Below are 21,781 nucleotides of genomic sequence, written 5' to 3'. Positions count from 1 at the left end.
GACCTGAAACAGAGGCATACTCCTTGAGAATTTCTTTTATAGTTGCTCTCTCTTCATCACCAGCTTTGAGGAAAACAAACTATCATCCGAAAAAAAAATAGATGGGACACCCGGAGACCATTCTTTCCAAAAGAAATTCCACTTATTTTATGTTGCCTTTCCGCTTCCTGAATCAAACAAGATAAACCTTCAGAACAAAGGAGGAAGAGGTCAGGAGAAATAGGATCACCTAGTCTAAGACCCCAATGAGGTTGGATCACACCATGAACTTCTCCATTAATAAGAAGAGAAAAGGAGATAGTGGTAACACAATTCACGATCTTTTTAATCCATAACTCAACGTAGCCTAAACTTCTTATCATAAGCTCCAAAAATTTCCATTCCAATCAATCATAGGCTTTAGACATATCAAGCTTCAGCACCATTTTATTCTCATTCCTAAACCTCCCAATATTCATGGTATGGAGACTTTCAAAGCCTATTATGGCATTATCTTGAATGATTCGGCCACCAATGAAAGCGCTTTGGTTCTCCGAAATAACAAGCGGCAAACTAAGCTTCATTTTATTTGCAAGGCATTTAGAAATCACCTTATATATGACATTAAAAGACTTATTGGCCTAAAGTCAGTGATTTTGCATGGCTTCTCAGATTTAGGAATCAAGCAAATAATGGTATCATTAAAAGCCCAACTGTCTGCATCATTATTTAGGACCTTCAAGCAAACTCTAGTCACCGATGGTCTCACCAACTCCCAGTGATTGTGATAAAATAAACCAGGAAACCCATCCAACCCAGGCGCCTTAAGATAGTGAATTTAAAACATAGCTTTCTTAACTTCTTCTGCACAGAAAGGAGATAGCAAGTACTCATTCATGTCTAACGTCATTTGGTAAGGAACACACCGATCAAACAGCTAAAGCTTCTCGTTATCAACAATCTCTGAAGTGAAAAGATTGTTGAAATAGGCACAACACACCCCTTCTATCTCCTCATTACTCTCCCTCCAAACCATATTATCATCAAATAACCCATGGATTTCATTTTTCTTTCTTCAACGAGACACCTTGTTATGAAAAAACTTTGTGTTATGATCACCATGTTTTAACCAAAGAGGTCTACTTCGCTACCTCCAGAGAATTTCTTCTTTATGAAGAATAGCAGTGAGAGTTTTTTCCAAAATCTTTGAATCTCCACCAATCTGCCCTTTCACTAGATCTGGACAAAGCTTCAAGTTCTTGTTGAATGTCTTTCTTCCTTCTATTAAGATCGGCACGACACTAAGTGTAACACCCTGGATAACCAAGATCGTTACACTGTGTGTTTATAAATGTGCAAGACTTGCTAATCAAGTCGTTTAGTTGAAAATGTTATCCTAAAACCATAATCGAGTTAAGGTTAAAAGGTTTTGGTCATAAATAGATAAATTTCCATTTAGATAAATGTTTGCTACATGGGATCCCAAAAACAGGGTTTAAAGGGCAATTACAAAATTTCAAAAGTCATATACATTCACAAGCCACTCTAATGGAAAAATAAGCATTTTAGGTTTCCTATCCCTGTACTATCTCTCGGCCGTAGCGGACGAGTAGCTGACTATGTACATCCTGCCCCCAGAGCTCTCCAACTCAGGATTGGTCCACCTTACCCTTGCCTTTACCTGCACCACGTAGCACCCGTGAGCCAAGGCCCAGCAAGAAAACCATAATATAGAGCATAAACAATACAGATAATCAAATGATCCATAAAGCAGTTAACCATGTATTCAGCACCTTATGACGGACACATAATTAATGCTAGAAATCAACAAATCACAAACCATTTAAACCAGTATTCAAAAATCTATAGGCAACAACTTAACAACAGTAAACACATCATAGTCATCATACAATATCCAGGGTCGACGCCCTTAGACCGCACCCTCTATTTAACCCACTAACTCTGGCTCGCTTAGGCCGAGCTCAATGATTATTTAGCTAACCTCAGCTCTCAGTGGCTGAGCCACGTCCTGTGAGAAAATATCAACTCCCACACTCTTAGGCCGTTTATTTCATGCTCACAAGGCATGTCATAATCATACATCATTGTATTCAAATATAGGGAACCCTAGTCCCAACATAGCCACATAAACGAGTGCAGTTTTCTTACCTTTAATTCCAAGCGGAGAATGCGAAATGGTTTTGAGCAGGGTCTTAGCTCCGAGCCTTGGCGATGAACCTAGTCACAAGAGTCATTGCTATTCATCAACTTCCAAGCGAAATAAAATACCTAAGAGACAGATACTAGCCTCTGGGACCTCAATTTCTACTAAACCGGGTAGTAGAAATTGTCCTGAGAACCTAGGTTCAAACCCCCGAGCCCTAACAATTCTTGAAACACTTCCAAGGCCAAAATTCCCAGGTGGGTCATGACTTGGCTTAGCAAGTAACGACTTGCCCCAAGTTAGAGAGCAACCCAGGCCTGAAGGGCCACACGCGCAGCGACGCCCCCCAGGCTGGGTCGCAGCGCGTCCCAGGTGGGTCGCGACTTGCCCCAAGTCAGAGAGAAACCCAAGCCTGAAGGGCCACACGCGCCGCGGCACCCCCCAGGCTGGGTCGCGGCACGCCCTTCGAACCTAGAGAAAACCTAGGTTTTCTCCTCCTTCTCCCAGCCAAGAACACCCAAGTTCTACCCAGATTTTCCCTCAAAACCTCCCCAATTCCAATCATCAAACAAGCTACGAACTCAAGAATTAATCACCTATTTTAGACACCAAAAACTTAGCAATGATACATCAATCATTATCCCAATTCATCAGCCATAACCACCTAAGTCAGAACCAATCAATCCTCTATATTATTCTACCTATATCCAACTAGAAATTCAAAGATAAAGATTCAGAACCTTACCTTAATTGTGTTTGAATCTCCCACCAGCTTCCAATCTAATACTCTTGAGCTTAAATCCTCCAACTTCTAAACTGAGTTTTCTGGTTGATTAGCTTCAATTACTCAAGCCTAAGCTCCTTCAATTTCCTCAAGTCTCCAAGCTTCTAACCTCCTTCAACAGCCCCAAAAATCAAATACCAAGGGAGACAGAGAGAGAAGAAATCGTGAGAGATGGGAGGTGAGGTAAGAGAGTGTTTTCCTTTTCCCTCTTTCCTTGCTTAATTCTACCACTTTATATTAAGTTCCTCAATTTCTGAATATTTCCCTCTATAGAAAAGACCAACTTACCCTCCCACATAACTCTAATCATTTAATCAAACCAATGGTATAATAGTATTTTCTCCCAATTCTCGCTAACTCCTCGAGTGTTCTTAATATTTACCATTTAATCCCGTCATCCCATTAATTATAAATTATTTATCCAATGTCTAATAATTCCCCGATATATTGTCTAAATTTCTGAAAATACCCCCAGGCTCCCCCGAGCCGGGTATAAATCCCCGCCGTGACTATTTCACCAATCCGCCCACTAGGACCTTCTCGAGCAATATACTGCAAATATATCCACATAATAATGTGGTCTCAACAATTCACCACATATAATCACAATTATGCCCTCAACAGGCCAAAATTACAAATATGTCTTTATATGCTAAACAAGGCCCACATGCATATTAATACCCATAAACACACATTTCACATATCCATATAATCATGCATATCACATAATCATGCATTTAATCATTTAAATCACACATAAACCAATTATGCCCTCCCGGTATGCTAATCAAGGCCCTTGGGCCTTATTAGTGATTTTGAGTCGTTACACTAAGTATTCCAGCCACAAAGCCGGGAACCACAAGTGGATAACATAACTTTTAGGTTGTGAACTGAATCTATATTTTTAGTGTGCTTTCAAATAGTATCCACCAATCCATGACACTCTTCATTATCAGGCCACGCTTGCTCGTAATGGAATTTAGAATGCCATTTCCGTCGCCAACTCTTATTCTTGCTTGGGGTAGAGTTAAACTTGAGGAGAAGAGGACGATGATCTGAGTTCCATCTCCTTAAATGAAACATTTTAGTTGCCGTAAAAATATTCCTTCAAGAGTTGTTACAAAAACTCTATCCAATCTTTCAAAGATCAAATTCTGATCTCCTTCCGCCCATTACACCAAGTGAGCAGCCTTCCCCCCCCCCCCCCCCCCCCTCCTCATACTCAATCTCTTGAAACCCACACTCATCGATAATCTTCTTAAAATTTCTCATTAAATAAGTAGGTTTAACGTCCCATCCATGTTTCTCCGACTCATGAATAATCTCATTAAAGTCCCATCCGCACACCCACAGGACCTTGTATATCTCATGAAGACGTCTTAGCATCTCCCAATAATGGTATCTTAAATTAGCAGCTGGGTTGCCATAGAAACCTGTCACTCTCCATTTAGGACCCTTATTGATAGACAGAAAAGCATCAATATGCCCCGGAGAGAAAGAAGCTATATCCGCTACAGCTGAATGTCTCCAAAGAAGAGCAAGACCTCCACTCCTACCCACAAAAACAACCTTCAAATCCAAGCTGGATTTTAATCCACTCTAAATGACCCACCTTTAACCGAGTTTCCGACAAGAAAATCACTTCTGGTAAGTGCTCACGATCATGGGAAATGAGAGTATCCAATGTCCAAGGGTTTCCCAAACCTTGGACATTCCAAAATAGTATATTCATGGTGTTCGGCGACCTTGTCACGCAAGGTCAGCCGCTAAAATCTGATCTTCAAGGGTAAAATCTAAAGACTTAGAAATTGTCCCTTGGCCTTCCTCTTCCTCCTTGCTCTGCTCTGCTTCAGTAGTAGACAATCTTCTTCCTTTAGTTATGGCTTTAGACTTAGCAGACACAAACTTTTTGCTCTTCCTTGGAGTTAGCATATTCTTCACTTCTTGTCCCATTTGGAAAGTAATTGGCCCTGTTAATTATGTACTCCAAGTTTTGTCGGTAAACTTCTCTACTATATCAGGGTTATGTACTCTTTGTTTCAAAGCTTTCAACCCACCAGAAGGATGTATCTTCTCATACTCGGACACGTTGATCTCCTCACATCGTCTTTTTTTAGGGCCCTCTTCTCCCATCATGTCCAACGCTCTATGTCCCCAATCTTGTAGCCCTTTCAGAATGTCAATCCCAAGTGTACTAGCTTCGCCTTTTTGAACAACTCTCTCGAGTTCGTGACTCATGGTATCATCTGTAACCTCATCATATTCCCCTGAGCCTCTATGTCCTCCTCTTGTCGTAGCCTTGTAAAGTCATTCACTATCTGCCCATTTCCCATTTGTTGTGACTGTTAAGTCTCTAAAATTTTGTGTCATGTATCACCCTCTGATTTATCTCCCGTGAGTCAATCTTTCGTTCTCAGACCCATTTCTATGATCACTTTATGTATGTAGCCAAACCCCATAAGCCCAAATCTTTTCTCCATGTTTATCGATTCTAGTCACAACTTCCTTTTGGCAATTCTTCTGATCATGACCTAAACCCCCCATTTGAAACACATGAACGGTAAATGTTCATATTGGAACAATATCCATCTCCTTTGATTCCCTGTGGGTAACATAAATCCAGGACATACGGGTTTGTCAATTGAGAGCCACACTTTGAATCTGAAATAACCATTCATAATTATGCGGGTTACATCCTTGTTTTGTACTTCAATTACCTCCCCTGCCATCGAAGCCAACCTCTCAATGTTCTTCTTGGTCAATAGTTCACTCGATACTCCTAATGCACGACCCCAAAGAGGAAAACAAGTTAGGTCATATTGCCAAGAAGCTTCTATATTCTCCAGTTTGCCCAAAATAAGAATGCCATTGTTCAAGAACCATGGCATTTTAGCAAGAATTTGGGTCCCAACACCTCACTCTTGAAAGAAAAAAAAAATAGCACAAGGGCATTAGGGTACCTTTCATGAATCTTGACTTCCCAATCCTCCTTATTTTAGTTTCCATATTCGAGTCAAAATTGTTTTGAGAAATTTTTTGCTGAATTCATGATTTGAACAGAGTCTTCCTCGCAAATACCACTTTCCAACTTCTTGAGCAAGAGCCTCATCAATCTTCCACCCATCTTCATCAGCCACATGAAGATTTCGTGTTTGATTCACCAGATTCTCCATAATCACACACAAAAAGCAAACCAAAAAGGCCCTTCGAAACCAAGAGCATCAACAAAGTATATCGTAGCGAGAGAAAATAATATTTTTAAAAATTAGTAATAATAATAGTATTGGCATTGATTTTATTAGTTGCTACTTTGAGATGGTATCTTCTACAAATATTTTGAAGAATCGATTACGTGGTCGAATAGGTAACCAACATGTAACTAATAATCTACATTTTTATATTGAAAGATATATTTAATAATGTTATTGACGAACTTAATGTAAAGCGCTTCAAAGCATAAAAACACATCGAGTACAATTATAATACTTAATATTATTTATAATTTTTACAATTATATTTTTCTATCGCAGTTATTTCACTAGAAAAATATAAAAACAGACCATTTTAATGCAAAATCCTTTTTTTTTGGTCTATTTTCGATACTCTAGCACTAAGTAGTCTCTTATCGATTGACTGTAAGTAATTAAATTACCCTTTAGATTAATTGTATCTTAGAATCCTATTTTTTATTCTCAGCCACCACCAATCCCTCCCTCTCCCGTGGCCATTCTTGAGCAACTTAAATTTATTAATTTTCTCAGAGTCTGGTTATGGAAATGGTCTTGCACCTGAGCTATGTGTGATCTCCTGGTAACTAATATGGTGTAATAATCTTATTTTACTATGAGTAAGCCTAACTGACATTTTCCACGGTTGTTATGACCAAGCCCATAGCCTTTGGAGAATAGTTTTTCCCTTCATTTCTCTCCCTAAGTCTTAGAATTTAATTCATGGGGGCATTCCAAAAATCTGAGCCAGTGAAAAAACATCTATCCATTAATCGACTATATACCGATAGCTACATAAACACAAGCAAGCCAAGGCCAAGGAAACATGTCATGATGTCAACAATACCCTCCTATTAGTAACTTACAAAAATGATTGATTCCCCGGGTGAGGGAGATGCCAACTAGAAAGGTTCTATGAACAAAAACCTTGTGAAAACAAAGAAATCTCGTCAACTTCATTTCTCCTCATCTCTTTCTCTTGGCACCAGATCCTGAACCCCGTGCGCCTTTTTTCTCAGCGGTTCCAGAACCACCTTTTCCTCTGCCTGCTGGTGTTTTCTTGGCACTTGACTTTCCTGAGTCCTTCAAATCCAGTTGTACTTGGACTCCTTCAAAGAATTGACAGCCCAGATTTCAGACATTAAGAATAGCAATAATAAAACTGGCACAAACTAACGATGTAGTTGTGATAATATATGTGCCGCGAGACAATATGACCTACCTTTCCTGTTTAAACTTTGAAGCTCCTTCTGCAGCTTTTCACCAACAGCAGAGTCGTCTGAAACATTGCAAGAGAAAAATCAGTCTTTCCAGGCTCATTACATCCTTAAGTAATTACAAGCCATACTTAATTACCCTTTAACTAAAATTTAATCCTCTGACTAAACCCCTTTTGGGGGCATAATATCACAAGAATAAATTGCTAATGTAACAACTTAATGCTTCAAGCACTTTTTTTTTTAAAAAGAGACAGAGGTCTTGGAGTGACCTCTTCTCAAATAAATTGAGAACCCTCACTTATGGCGGAGGAATACCGTGGTGACAAAAAAAAAACAACTCAAACGAACAAAAATAAACAAACATTATCAAGACAACACCCAAGGACTCACACTCAACAAACTCTAATGCGCCCATAGACTACTCCACTCCCTACAAAGATCCAAAAAAGACAAACCGTCAAAGTCTGTCGTTCTATATACCCAAGTGGCCACCCAGAACTTGATTTTATCCCAAAGGCTGTCCACTACAGAAGAGACATCTTCAAAGATTCTACTATTCCTTTCGAGCCAAATTGCCCAATAAGTCGCCAAAACCTTACTCTGCCACAAACGAACCATCCTTCGCCCGCCCCCCAGATTGGACAGGAACAGTTGAGAACAAGAAGACGGCATACACCAAGAGACCCCGAACTCTGCCAGTACTTTTAACCACACCTCCCTTGCAAGGAGACAATCTAAGAAAAGATGACGAACTGATTCTACTTCATTTTTACAGCAGACGCACCAATTTGGCGAAAGATAGTGGAAAGGTCTACGCCTCTGTAAATTCTCGTGAACGCTCACCTTATCCAAGAAAAACAACCAACCAAACAGTTTAACTTTATACGGAGCAACACTCCTCCACAAAAACTTAGCCCAATCCAACTCTGGGCCTAAATGAGCATAGCTCAAGGAATGGAAGGCGGACTTACAATTAAAAACTCCACTGGTATCCGGATTCCAATTCCTTCTGTCCTCCAAAATCGATGGGAGAGTCACCACCTGAAGCATATGCATCAATTGAGCGAAATTAGCCACCTCCCTATCTAACAAGTTCCTTCTGAACCGCAAATTCCAACCTAAGGACCCCCCTCTCCCTTCCCCGCCCAAGACTGCCAAATCTTTAATCGCACAATTCTTTGCCATGGAAACCAAGAATAAATCCGGGAAACGAGACTTCAATGTATCTTCTCCAAGCCAAACATCCTCCCAAAACTGAATCCTATCGCCCTTCCCCACCTTAAAACAAACCATTTTTCTGTACTCCTCATACAATGCCGCAATATCCCTCCACGGACCACGAACCGAAAATCTTCTCCCTCCTCCCGTATCCCAATGACTCTCATCTAATCCATACCTACTCTTCACCACCTTATACCATAAAGCCTTTCTTTCTAAAGGAAAGCGCCATAACCATTTCATAAGAAAGGCCTTGTTCCGTTTCTCAATATTCCCAATTCCCAGCCCTCCATAATTTCGAGACTTACAGACTTCTTGCCAAGAAACCAAATGATCGTCCCCCGAACCATCTGCTCCCTCCCACAGAAAGTCTCTCATAACTTTCTCTATACTCCTTGCCACATTCTTTGGAATCCGAAAAAGGGAAAGATAGTAAATCGGAATAGAAGACAAGATTGACTGAATAAGAGTCAACCTTCCACCGCGAGACAGAAAAGCACTCTTCCATCCATCTAGCCGCTTAATGCATTTTGACATCACTGGTTCCCAAAACACTTTGGTTCTTGGTGAGCCTCCGAAAGGAAGTCCCAAGTACTGAATAGGCCATTGGCCCACTTCACAACCTATCTCACTTGCCCGAAGATCCACGACCTCCTCGGGCAAATTGATCCCCAACAATTGACACTTCTGCAAATTAATAGATAGCCCAGTCACCTCACTAAAGACCTTCAAGATGTCAAGGAGCACCCCCAGTGACTCATCATCATTAACAAAGAAAATCGTGTCGTCTGCAAATTGAAGATGGTTAACATCAACTCCATCACTTCCCACTGTAAATCCTCTAAAAGCCAAACTACTCTTAGCCCTATCAATCATTCTTCCCAAAACATCCACCACCAACGTGAACAAGAAAGGGGACAAGGAATCCCCTTGAAGAAGACCCCTCGATCCCTTAAATTTACCCCTAGGACGCCCATTTAAAAACACAGAGAAAGACGTAGATGACAGACATCCTTGCATCCACCGCCTCCAAACTTCTCCAAAACCTTTTTTCTGCAGAACAAAATCCAAAAAACCCCAATCCACACAATCATAAGCCTTTGTAAAGTCAATTTTGAAGACCCAACCCTTTTTACCCTTACTCCTGTACTCCTCAACCGCCTCATTTGCAACCAAAACAGTGTCCAAAATCTGCCTACCCTCCACAAAAGCTCCTTGAGAATCCGCTATTGTATCGGCCAAAACACCTCGAAGTCTACAAGCCAACACTTTAGAGATGATTTTATACAAGCTAGTGACAAGACTGATAGGTCTATAATCCTTCACACGACAACTATTAATTTTCTTGCACTTTAGTCCTTGATTCAACCCCCCCCCCCCCCCCCCCCCCCCGCCCACAAAAATCCACATTATCAATTAGATGAAATGAGGCCCATCAATACTACTCATTTGGCGACCTACGGGTACTGGTTCCTCAGTCAGTAAATGAGCAATTGCAATTCCTATTAATAAAAGTGACACTAATTTTGTTGAGACGTCAATTCATAGCTCACTCAAAATTATACAATTGTTTAACAATACAAGAGCAGAGTACAGAAACAAAACTCACCCAAGTCGTCTGTATCTGAAGATTTTTCTTCTTCACTTTCTGCTATCACATCTTCATTGATTTCTCCAATCCCATTATCAGATGGTTCCAAAATTGCAGCAATCCGTTTTTTAGGGGCCTTTTTAATTCCAGGAAGAGTGACAAAATCTGCAACTCGTACCATCCGTGATTTGCTTCCTTCTTTGTATGCTCTTGTAAGAGCTGATTTAACTGCAGGCGGTATCCCCTCCAGCGGATCTGGGTACCCCTGTTCAATACAGATACATAACAGCCTATAAATTTTAAGAAAAGGATGCAATTAACCAGCTCTATTCAATTGAGGTAAAGGTACCTTAAACTTGGATAACTCAACAATAGTATCAAAGTCTTCCTGACTAATAGAGTAGGTATTCATGAAATCCACTACTTCCCGGACAGCCTCATCCTGATAATCACTCGAGAGTGAAAAGAAGAATAAGATACTATTATTCAAATCATTCAACCCCTTCGCCACTGGCAGAGTATAATGTATTAACAAAATAAACCTCACCTTAGGCAGCACCCTGAGCGGCTCAGTCAATCGTTTCAGAAGAAGGGTAAGGCATTCAATCCGCACAGTTTCCCTGGATAATTAATAACAATTTGACATGAGAGAAAAATAGACCAAAGATGCAATTGCATTCTAAGTGCATAAAAGAGAGATGCTGATAGAAAATAAATTTTAAAGAGAGAGATATGTATGCCTACACAGAAAAAGGCACATACTTACAGAACTCTAGTCTCCTGTAAGGAGAAAAGACGAGATAATGCCCATGGCTATTGTCCAAACAGTTATACTGGTGCATATTATTATTATTATTTTACAGGTAGAATTGACAACTGATATGGGAAAATATAATTTAGCGACTCAACTTACATGTGAAGATATAACTTTGTGACTAAACTGTTTAAAAAAATAGACCTTACGACAATATTCAGAAAGGTTACAGGTAGAATTGACAACTGATACGTGAATATATAATTTTGGGAGTAAATTGTTAAAATAAATATAATTTCATACATCACATTTTTCATCTGGAAAGGAGTGAGAATAAAGAAGGTTGATCCATAATTCCATACTACTAAGCATTATTGATCTGGAGTGGGTAGACTAGCTAAAACAAGTGCCGCATATTACTCCAATAAATGTTACCTAGAAAAGTAAATGTATAGCTGAAGTAGGATTACACATGGTCATCACCAGAGTTTATAGCTAGATAAATTTCAGGCCACAATAGCTCCATATCATTACAATTTATAGCATCTACTAGGTCCTACACTAACAACCTCTGTCTGTGATGTTAGGCACAAAAATAAAAAGAACATTTAAAATAATAATTATAACATTACTTTTTTTATGAGCCAAAAACCACTCTACTTGAACTACTCGTTTCTAGGTCTCAACCTTGGGAAAATTAAGTTTCAGATCACCAATAGTTCAAAGACATTCACCCATAAATATCATGATGCAGTTAAGGATTGTAAAAAATCATTTCATATCTTTAAAAGAAAGAACATCAGAAAAAAGAAAATCACCTTCCGAAATTCGATTCACGAGAAGCAAGAATATGGACATGCAAATCCTCCATAAGTCTCAGATTTTTGCCTCGCGTTGAGTTCTTTCCCAGCCAACCACCAAATCTATTGAAGTTTCTTTCCCCCTACATGGAAAAGATCATTTAAAACAAATTCCAAGAGATGTGGCCATATTAGCAATCATTTACACAAAACACAAGTAAATCCATTACCTGCTCAAATGTCTCCCTTTGTCCATGTAATAAAGCAGAACTGATTGTAACAAAAAAAGGAATATAAACTAGGACATGAATTTGAAGTTAACAAAAGAAAAAGATAAGTTACTTTAAATCCAAGAGCTGAACAGAATCATACGGGATTATAGAGGATGAAAGAGCACAATTTTGAGATAGCTGCCATTGCCGATATTTTCTAATCTGTACGTTGAAAATATCTCCATCACCAATAGACTCAGCAGCACGAGCAATCAAGTTCATACGCTTTATACCATCATCATCTTTACCAACAGAACTTGGTCTAAAATTAATATAATTTTCCTGCCAAGTAATTCAAAAGGTAAAGAAAAAAAAAACGTTTAATGCATATAGAGAATATTATGGCACAAAATATAGTAAAACAGTAATGCAAAAAGAAGTGCTAGCTAAAATACTTGAATTATAAGAGGAACTAGATCAGGATCACTCATGCTAAGATCCATCTTCTCGTCCATCCTCAACTTCCCTGAATTAAAACCAAACAACCTACAAGGATAAAAGACTTATCAGTGCAAAGTACAACCTATTGGAAATTATATATACTTTCATTTTTCCAATATCTATAATACAAAGAAGAAGCAAGTGCAACAACCATGACAAAAACAAAAAAATGATAAGGAAAATAAAAGTCAATAATTTCAAGCATTTCCTTTTTCTTTTCTTTTTTTTTTTTGGATCAATAATTTCAAGCTAAGTTCACTTAACTAATAGTAAAATTATCCACACAGCACATTTAGTTTAAAACCCAAATTTTCATTGAACTAGGAGAAGCTGTGAGGCCTAAAGCATGTTCAATCACCAAACTTGAAATGGAATGGCACTAATATAAGGTCAGTGGAGGAGGAAATAAATAAATAAAGAGCATCGCTAATACACTATAACAAGACACCTTAGTATGTAAAGAGAGTTGAATGCATAGGTCATGAGTCATGATGTGATAGTAATAATTAATAAAATCATACTTATCGACAGCTGTAAATGGAGAAATATCTTCATCCTTTGCACTCATAAGCAAGCGTTGCCTAACATCATCATACTTTATTACTGACATCGAGAGGCTCATATAATGCAACTGATTTATTGCCATTCGCATGTCTCCATTAACTCTTTCAGCAAGTTCCTCTAGAGCAATCTGGCAAAGAGAATAAATAAACAATAAGAAAGTTACATGTATTCGTTAATTGAGATAATGGGAGAGAGATTACTAAAGAAAAGAAAGAAAAAAAATCATGTTCAAAAGCCTGAAAAGGAAAAAAGAAGCTAGTAAAATCTAAATTTTAGATACCAAGGATAGTTAGATATCATCAAAAAAGCACTAGTTGCCGAGATGAATTAGGTCTAATAATAACCCAGAGGAAGAGAGAGGAAACCAGGGCAGACATGATAATGAGAACCATTAAAATATCCTTGAGGCATGTAAATTGACAACTGATGAACAAAAGTTCCAATGATACAGAAGCATTTGTCGGTTCATTATCAAGTTAACGACTATATTAATTTTGGTAAACAAGAAGAAGAAAAAAAGGTGTTCTGTCTTAGAGAAGAGTCTAATCCTTTGGATTGATTGTATTATACCATAACTGACGGTATACCTCAAACAGAACAAGAACAATTGCATTATCTTAGAAAAGACACTGTATACTTCCAATTTGACTCCATCAAAAAAAAAATCTAAGCTATGCAGTTACCTCATTAACCTGAAGATCTTCAGTCTTTGCAATTTGCATTAACCTCTTCGCCATCTATCATAAACCAAGTGTACTGTCAATATCCAGAGTATGTACTAGCAACATAAATATTTAAGAAAATAATATAGTTGAGAAATACAAAAAAATTCAACATATTCGTATTTTAAAAATATGTGATAATAATAATAATAATTAGAGGGAATATCAAGGCCTGTGTGAGACTATTTATAGAGACCTAACGTTAATTGAAATAAAGTCAGTAACTAGTTGATTGTTAGGTAAATCTACTTTGGTCAGATTAAGAAATAATTTGCTCCCTTAAAATCTGATTTTGAGAAGCAGCAAAGTTGATTTTAGATGCACGGGGTTTACCTTAGTAATGTTTGGTTTAATGGAATGGGGTTTGGAATGGATCCAATCTAGAAAAAAAATTGATATCTTGTATTTCTGTTGTATCAATTATCATTTCAACAATCAACCTCTCCCATAATGATATCTATGCTACCTAGTATTGTCATAATATCAGCCAATTTCACTCTTTTAACTAACTGAGGAAGAATTTGCAAATTGATAAAACCCGTCGGGCGAATTTTCCATCTCCAAGGAAAGCCACGCTGATCTCCCTATCAGAAAAATTCTCAATTCTCCCTTTGGGGCTTCGACTCTCACAGAGTTCTTGTTTTGGCAATTCAAATGTAGGAGAAGGTTTTTAACTAATAAATCAATAGTCAAAATCATTCCATTCTAGATTCCTTTCTCTATCAACATCTCGGATTTCTAAATTCTCATATGGCCCCCCTAGAATTCCTTCTAAAGCCTGTTGAATAATTTTTATAGATTCTGTCATTTCACCAATCAAATTCGTCGTACATTCATAATGATCAACTTTACGAAGATTTCATTGTATTCCAGAAGCTCGCAGCATTAGGCCTAATAATCCCCAATTTATTACGTCCTCTCTCCCAATAATGCCTACTCCTTCAACTCGTTCTAAACTGGGCCCATTCTTTTGTTTGGTTTGTCATTTAAAATTTGAAAAGTCATTCCTATAAGAAATGTAATTATGGTATACAGCATACTCACCATTACTAAATTACCATTCCTAAATTAAATGGGTTGAAAGACAATTCCTTTCCAATATAACAATATTTTTCCCTATTTGCCCTTTCTTTCCCATCCGATTGTCTCCCAAAAAGTGATACTTCCATTTTTTTTATATGAAAAAATTTCAACTAAGTACATATTTTAAGTATTAATGATATTTTACTAAAAAAAATTATATTTCTTTTCCCCTAAAAAAGAATGATATTATTTTTTTCTAAAAAAAATTTGTAAAAGTATTTTTTTATATAAAATTTTTGTATATGAGTATTAATAACTAAAATTTCATTATTATTTATATGTTTAATTTGTATATGTGGGTAATTTATTCAACAAATTATAATTTAAAATAAAATGATAATTTGGTATATAAAAAAATCTAACATTACAAAATAATGTTAATTTGATTAAAAAATTATTCATTTCTAACAATAAGGGCAATTTGGTCAAAATAATATTAATTTCATTCCATTCCATACTATACCAAACATAATAATTCTTATTCATTCACTCATTCCAAAGTCTCAACCAAACAAAAGAATAAACATTCCATTCCATTACCATTACCATTACCATTACCAATTACCAATACATTTTTGTTGAGTAACCAAACGCTACCAATATTTCTAATCATATGCACTTTTGTGTATACATTACCTACATATAGATACATATATATTCATGTTACTATCAAAGGGTACTCTACTATCAAACTCAAAAAGTAATTATAGAGCAGGCAAAATCAGAAGAAACACAAACCGAAAAGGACCCAAGAAACTATAATCAAACAAATACTTCTTATAATATGAAAAATAAAATTTAAAACAAAAACCTGTTGTTTGGTAGGTTTGCGAAAGCTCAGAAGAAGACAGTAGTTCACAAGACTTTTCAGTTTCTGACTGTAGCGGTCATTACAAATGCAGATAATAGGGATCTTTGATATCTTGATGCTAGAAATAAGATCAGCAACTCCACCCCTATCTCCAGCAGACATTCCATCAACTTCATCCATAATGAGCACAGTTTTTGGATGCTTTGACCTGCATTTCAATTGCCAAATTAACTAAAGCTAAAAACTCTATTGAGTACGTACAATGCAGAAACACAAGAGATAAATATAAAAGAAAAAATGACCAATCCATGTTAACACTTAGGGCCTCATTGCTGACAAGCTCTTTTATAGAATTTGCATTGCTTCCACCAATCCCTTTTTCAATCTTGGCATCAGCTTTCCCACGACTGTCACTAGCATTTACCTAAATAATAATTGTGTAGTATGCATAAAGACCAATGTAGTCAATCATATAAATAGGTAAAATTATAATCCTTCTGCAATCCAGCCTATTTTAAAAATAGGCATTACCTCAATCGTCTGGAAGCCAAGCATCTGACAGACCAACTTTGCCGATGTTGTTTTCCCTATGCCAGGTGTTCCACTTAATAGTACAGCCTTTTTCGCACCAGAATCACTTGCCTTTTTCCCCTTTTTCTTACTTCCAGCATCAAGAAACTGATCATGCCAACGTGTCAACCAATCATGAAGTTGTTTGACCTGCAAGGCATTGCCTTTTTTAGTTGTAACCTTCCCAAATATGATATTACGAAAATGTAAAGCAAGAAATAGTTGCTTAACTTATAAGACATGAAATAATTTAGAAGCAAATATCATGGAGGAATACAATAACTGACACATACCAATGACTGATTTCCAATGATGTCATTTGGAACCTTGGGCTTATATTTCTCAGTCCAAGACAATGCAGAATGCTGAGTAGTTTGAACTCTTTTCTTATCAAGGGAGACACCTGAGGTCAAGCCTTTCTTGGCTACATTTTCTGATGGAGAGCTGCTAAAGCATTCTTCTGGAGGAACAAATGCGCTAAAATTATAAGAGAGTCCTAAAATATGATGTGTTCTAATGTGCAAAAATTACAAGTCCTAAAATATGATTCATCAATTTAACTATGCTTCCAATAAATGCAACTGAAGCAAGAGAATAGCCAGTATATAGCCTCCATAGTCCATATTATCCCTCAAATTCAACGTAACAATAATTAATTAATAAACCACATCAAATAGTTGATAGTCAGCACTAAACAAGCACAGAGAGAGAGAGAGAGAGACAATCCAAAATGTGATAATAAAATTTAATCAAAACAAAATATTGAGAGACTGAGATATAGTGCAAACAATGGCAAAAGCAGTTCTAGCTAGCAACAGAGAGCTACATCTCTATACCTTTTTTACTTTCTTTTAATCAGTGACAAGAAGAGACCACTAAAATGTGTTATAAGTCATTGAGTTCAAAGGATCATACTTTTTATTTCTGTTTTCTCCACGGTTTTCTTTGGTGACAACACAGCAGCATTATCCATAGATTTCTTTGACTCTTGTCGAGGTGCCTTAGCTTTATTTGATGCACGTATCTTATCAAACAATCCATCTTCAGTCAGAAATGCCGTACTACATAAGGTGAAGCAAATAGAAATAAGCAGGTTTACAAAGTACCATGAATAGGGAAAAGCATATTGTTGTCTATGAATGCAAGATAACAAACCCAAGTTCTTTAGCTTTTTCAGATTTTCTTCCCCCAATATCTTCATCACATAGAAGATAATTCTGCAAAAATACTATGTTAATCAAACATTAGCGGTTCAGGTCAAACCCAAGCAAATGTGAATGAAAGATATAAAGTCACCGTTTTCTTGCTGACAGATCCCGTAACACGGCCACCATGGCGTTTGATCAAGTCTTCTGCTTCTTCTCTTTCCAAACTATAAGCAGAGAAAGATGTTAAAAAAATATTCTGAGGCCAAAAACAGAAAATTTGTTAATCAAGCTGCAGATGGTAGCAACAGAAAGAATTTTTCCCCAATGATCCAGCCACATTCTATTTGAAACATCATTTATTAAATATAAATGATCTGCATAAGATATGATTATATACGTAATACAGCTACTGTAGAAATAATTATAATCAAGAATTCTAGGAAATGTTACAGCACCAAGGAGTGGAAATTTAAGTGCACAAGATATATAACACACTAGAAACTAAAAAAATAAATAAGAGGGAGCAAAAACCATGGGAAAAGAACAGGTAAAATAAACGAGACCTTTCCTAATCCAATCAAATAACCCTATAAAAAGATAAAAATAGTCTTTGACTCAATAATTCACAGAGGACTTTTAAATGAAAAACAAAAAAAAAGTATGGGGGGCACATAAAGGCCATACAATCTACCTGTCAAGAGTGCCGCTAATTACAAATGTTAAACCAGCTAAACAATCTGGGGTACCTTCAGGAACTTCCTGAGTAAGAAAAATTGGCTTTAAAATTAGTAAAGAACCAATCAAAACAACAACAATTCACAAATCAAATTTAACCTTTTGCCCCTTGTTTGGAGGATCTTTTCTTTCTCCAAAGTTCATAAATCCACCTCGTCCGGCACCTCTGCCTCTTCCACCAGAGGGTGTTGCAGAGGCACCTCTTCCACCACGGCCTCTTCCAACAGATTTAGAAGGGGGTGCTACATCTTTAATATCATCATCACCATCGCTTTCATTAATATTTACAGGCTTCTGTCCAGCTCCCCTTCCACCAGATGATGTTGCTGAGGCACCTCTCCCATCACGGCCTCTTCCACCAGATTTAGAAGGGAGCACTACATCTTTCATATCATCATCACCATCACTTTCATCAATATTCACAGGCTTTTGTCCAGCTCCCCTTCCAGATCCACTCTTTAGTTTCTTTCTTGGGGTGGCATCAGCTGAGTTTTTCTTAGTATCAGGCATAACAAAGTCGTCGTCATCATCGTCATCGCCTTCATGATTTTTTTTTGCAGGCGAGGGTTTCACAAAGTCATCACCATTATTTTGGGTCTTTCTTTTAGCTGGAACCTCAACTCTCTCTTTTTCTTTCTCAGCAAAATATTTACTAGTCTTTCTTCGCCCTGAATTATCTTTATCTTCACTTGCCTGCACCAGAAAAAAAAAATATTAATATATATTATGAATACTACAAATTGACTACCGAAACCATTACTCACAAATAGTCAACTAAATGATGAGATTCTACACTCCTAATTGATAAACTTAATATATAGTGCCTTATCCACTCAACTGAACTAATGAACCCACCAAACTCGTCGGCATGTTGATTATCATTTCATTGGTATATCACTAATTGGCTACTAAAATACAAGTGTTGTAAAATTGTAAATTGACACTTTGCTCGGAAACCAAGAAATTCAAATTTTCACTTCACCCAATAAACGCACAAACTGTCCAAAATAGTACAATGAATAAGATGATCACAAGACTATTCCCCTTTTTCCAGCAAAAAAAAAAAAAAAACTATTCCCCTTTAATTTCGACTGCAATGCTTACAATAAAGCAAATATAACACCAACATTATATTTCAAAGAAGTTAGCTTATTCTACCCAAAAGAACTAAAACACTTCCACTAGAAGTTACAAACAATAAAAAGAATCTGCAAAAAACTTCATGATCACAAACGTACAACAAACTGACCTGCTTGTCTAGCTGGGATTTAACCTGAGAAGATTTCTCAGAAGCCTTAGAAGGAGGTTGAGCAGATTTTGCAGGCTTGGCTGCCGCATTGCCATTTCCCTTGTCCTTGTCATGCGACTTCATAAACCACTTCCTAATATCTGACTGTGACTTTAAACACAAACAAACAAACCCCAAAAGATAACAATAATCACCAGAAAGGAAAGATAAAAGAAAATTCGAAACATAAACTTCAAGGTGCCACCTTCATTGAGGAAAACAACAATAAAGAAAACTAGCAAACAATATTTTCCTGAACTTCCCCGGAAAAGTTACAAGAAAAATAAAACATTTCCCAACTTACCATTTCGTGGGCACAAGACAAACCCAATGTATACTTTCAGTTCAATTAGTCATGCAAAACGGAACCTGCAAAACGCCAAGAATAATGGGTCAAAAACATTTTTCCTATAAAAGGCTAACTGCGACACCCAAATGAATATCTATTCCCAAGATTGCAGACAGTTTAAAAGAGAGAGAGAAAGAGAGATTTGAACGTACGTTACTGGTGAAAGGACGGGATGTTGTTTTGAAAAGGGCAGTGGAGTAGGTGTCAAGAGAATTAGGGTTTAAGAATCAACTACGGGAGCGGAGGGGGCGGCTGGCAATGGTGGCTCTCGGGGGTGAGGCCAGCTGTGCTGTTTGCAAATTACGAAGACTACTTCATCCTCTTAATTCATCAAAAGAAGAATTTGAGAATGTGTTTTGCCCGCTGGGGAATTCACAACCTCAGGCCAAACGCTGCGTTTCTTGTTAGTTGAATTTTGAAGGATATTTTTTTTTGGTACTAGTTTTAATAATTCTCGTTATCTTAATTTAGATAATTAGTCAAGAATAGCCTGTTGAAAAATTTAGAGAAAACTGGTTAAATTTTAGAAAGTTATTTTGAAAAAAATTATTAAAAGTATATCAAAGTATAAAATTACTTTAAAAAAATAGTTTAGTTTCACTAAATTTTTTTTCATAATTTATATTCCTTTTATGGTGATTTAAATTCTTTTCAAAACTAATGTTTCTAAAATTTCTTAATTACATTTGTGAAAGAAAAATCTTAATTACAAAAATATGATATAAAAAATAATTAAAAATTAACCAAACTTGAACTCACTCCAATATAATCCACTACAATGTCAAAATGGTAACTAAAAATTTATTGGGTTATTAGTCGCAAAATCCCTATTTTTTTACAAAAGTTGTGACAAACCCCTCAATCAAAACCTTTAGTAGCAAAATTTTCTTATGTTGACAGTTTGTTATAAATTACTCATTTTAGATGTTAAATGTTATGTAAGCAAGTTAAATGTCAATTAAGATACATGTCGCAACACTTTATAGGGTCATATGTCAAAAAATTATTATTATTTTTTGAATAATAAGTTTAATTAATAAAAAAAATAGAAAAAAATATATTTTAATTTTTTTCAATTTATTTTTTTGTTTAATTTTAATTATGTATTACTATTTTAAAGCATTAAAATATTAGAAAAAAAAATTAAAACACTTAAACAACTTAAAATTAAAAAAAAAATTAAGAACTTTTTTCAAATAAATCTAAATTTTGAAGGGAATATATTTAAAAACTTTTTTCAAATAAATTTAAGTTTTGAAAATAGTTTTTAAATTTATTTTTTTGTATTTTAAGTTTTGTTTTAGTGTTTTAATTATTTTTTTTCTATTATTTTAATGTTTAAAAATAATAAAAATACATAATTAAAATTAAACAAAACTTAAAATTGAAAAAGGTTTTTTAATTTATTTTTTATATTTTAAATATTGTTTTAGTGTTTTAATTATTTTTTCAATTATTTTAATGTTTTAAAATAATAATAATACATAATTAAAATTAAACAAAACTTAAAATTGAAAAAAGTTTTTAAATTTATTTTTTCTATTTTTTTATTAATTAAATTTATTATTTTTAAAAAAATAATTAATTATTTTTTAACATATGACTCTATAAAGTGTTGTCGCGTGTATCTTAACTTATTTACATGTCATTTAACACCTAAAAATGGTAACTTGCAACAAATCATTAAAGGAATGGAGTTTTACCATCAAAATTTTTGTTTGGGGGGTTTGTCGCAACTTTTGTAAAAAAATAGAGAGTTTTGCCGCAAATATCCTAAATTTATTAGATATTAACCCAAAATAAATTTTTAAAAAATAACAAAAAAAACAACCTCAAAAAAATCATTATTGCATTTGAAAATATGTCCAAAATAAATAAAACATATACCCAAAAATAACTACATTTATACTCATAACAAACTAAAAATCAACTAGACATTAGCTCAATATAATATAGTATTGAAAAAACAACTAAAAATCAACTACATATCAACTTACTATAACAAACTCAAAATAAACTATAAAAAAACTAAAAAAAACACTATTTATTTAAATAGTGGGT

At 35.9% G+C, this 21,781-nt stretch overlaps 1 protein-coding gene across 4 annotated transcripts; it reads right to left on the bottom strand.

Annotated features, from left to right (window-relative positions):
• Positions 1-1,492: 1,492 nt before the first annotated feature.
• Positions 1,493-20,092, bottom strand: LOC133795497 (replication factor C subunit 1). Of its 4 annotated transcripts, none has more exons than XM_062232952.1 (23): positions 19,873-20,091; positions 19,676-19,740; positions 19,334-19,482; positions 18,183-18,783; positions 18,040-18,107; positions 17,497-17,572; positions 17,356-17,417; positions 17,116-17,261; positions 16,494-16,657; positions 16,162-16,350; positions 15,933-16,054; positions 15,631-15,838; positions 13,698-13,751; positions 12,972-13,141; positions 12,405-12,495; positions 12,110-12,291; positions 11,968-12,007; positions 11,756-11,880; positions 10,731-10,803; positions 10,533-10,625; positions 10,202-10,448; positions 7,377-7,433; positions 6,898-7,263 (listed from the first exon to the last, which is right to left on the bottom strand). In XM_062232952.1, the coding sequence occupies exons 2-23, from the start codon at positions 19,676-19,678 to the stop codon at positions 7,121-7,123; spliced, it is 3,063 nt and encodes a 1,020-aa protein (XP_062088936.1). In that variant the 5' UTR covers positions 19,679-19,740; positions 19,873-20,091; the 3' UTR covers positions 6,898-7,120. The 4 variants fall into 4 exon arrangements, with proteins under 4 accessions (XP_062088941.1, XP_062088936.1, XP_062088930.1 ...); XM_062232946.1 differs by having other exon boundaries at positions 16,494-16,660; positions 19,873-20,090; XM_062232957.1 differs by lacking the exons at positions 6,898-7,263; positions 7,377-7,433 and adding an exon at positions 1,493-1,660 and having other exon boundaries at positions 16,494-16,660.
• Between the last annotated feature and the right edge of the window lie 1,689 nt (positions 20,093-21,781).

This window comes from Humulus lupulus, chromosome 1, assembly GCF_963169125.1.
Source record: "Humulus lupulus chromosome 1, drHumLupu1.1, whole genome shotgun sequence".
NCBI lineage: Eukaryota > Viridiplantae > Streptophyta > Magnoliopsida > Rosales > Cannabaceae > Humulus > Humulus lupulus.
This window is presented reverse-complemented; position numbering and strand designations above follow the sequence as displayed.

Excerpts from the sequence above, each read along its gene's own strand:
- LOC133795497 (XM_062232946.1), bottom strand. Across the intron at positions 17,418-17,496 it reads GATCTGTCAGCAAGAAAACG|AATTATCTTCTATGTGATGA; the intron begins GTGACTTTATAT and ends GTATTTTTGCAG. Across the intron at positions 11,881-11,967 it reads AAAGGGAGACATTTGAGCAG|GGGGAAAGAAACTTCAATAG; the intron begins GTAATGGATTTA and ends TTTTCCATGTAG.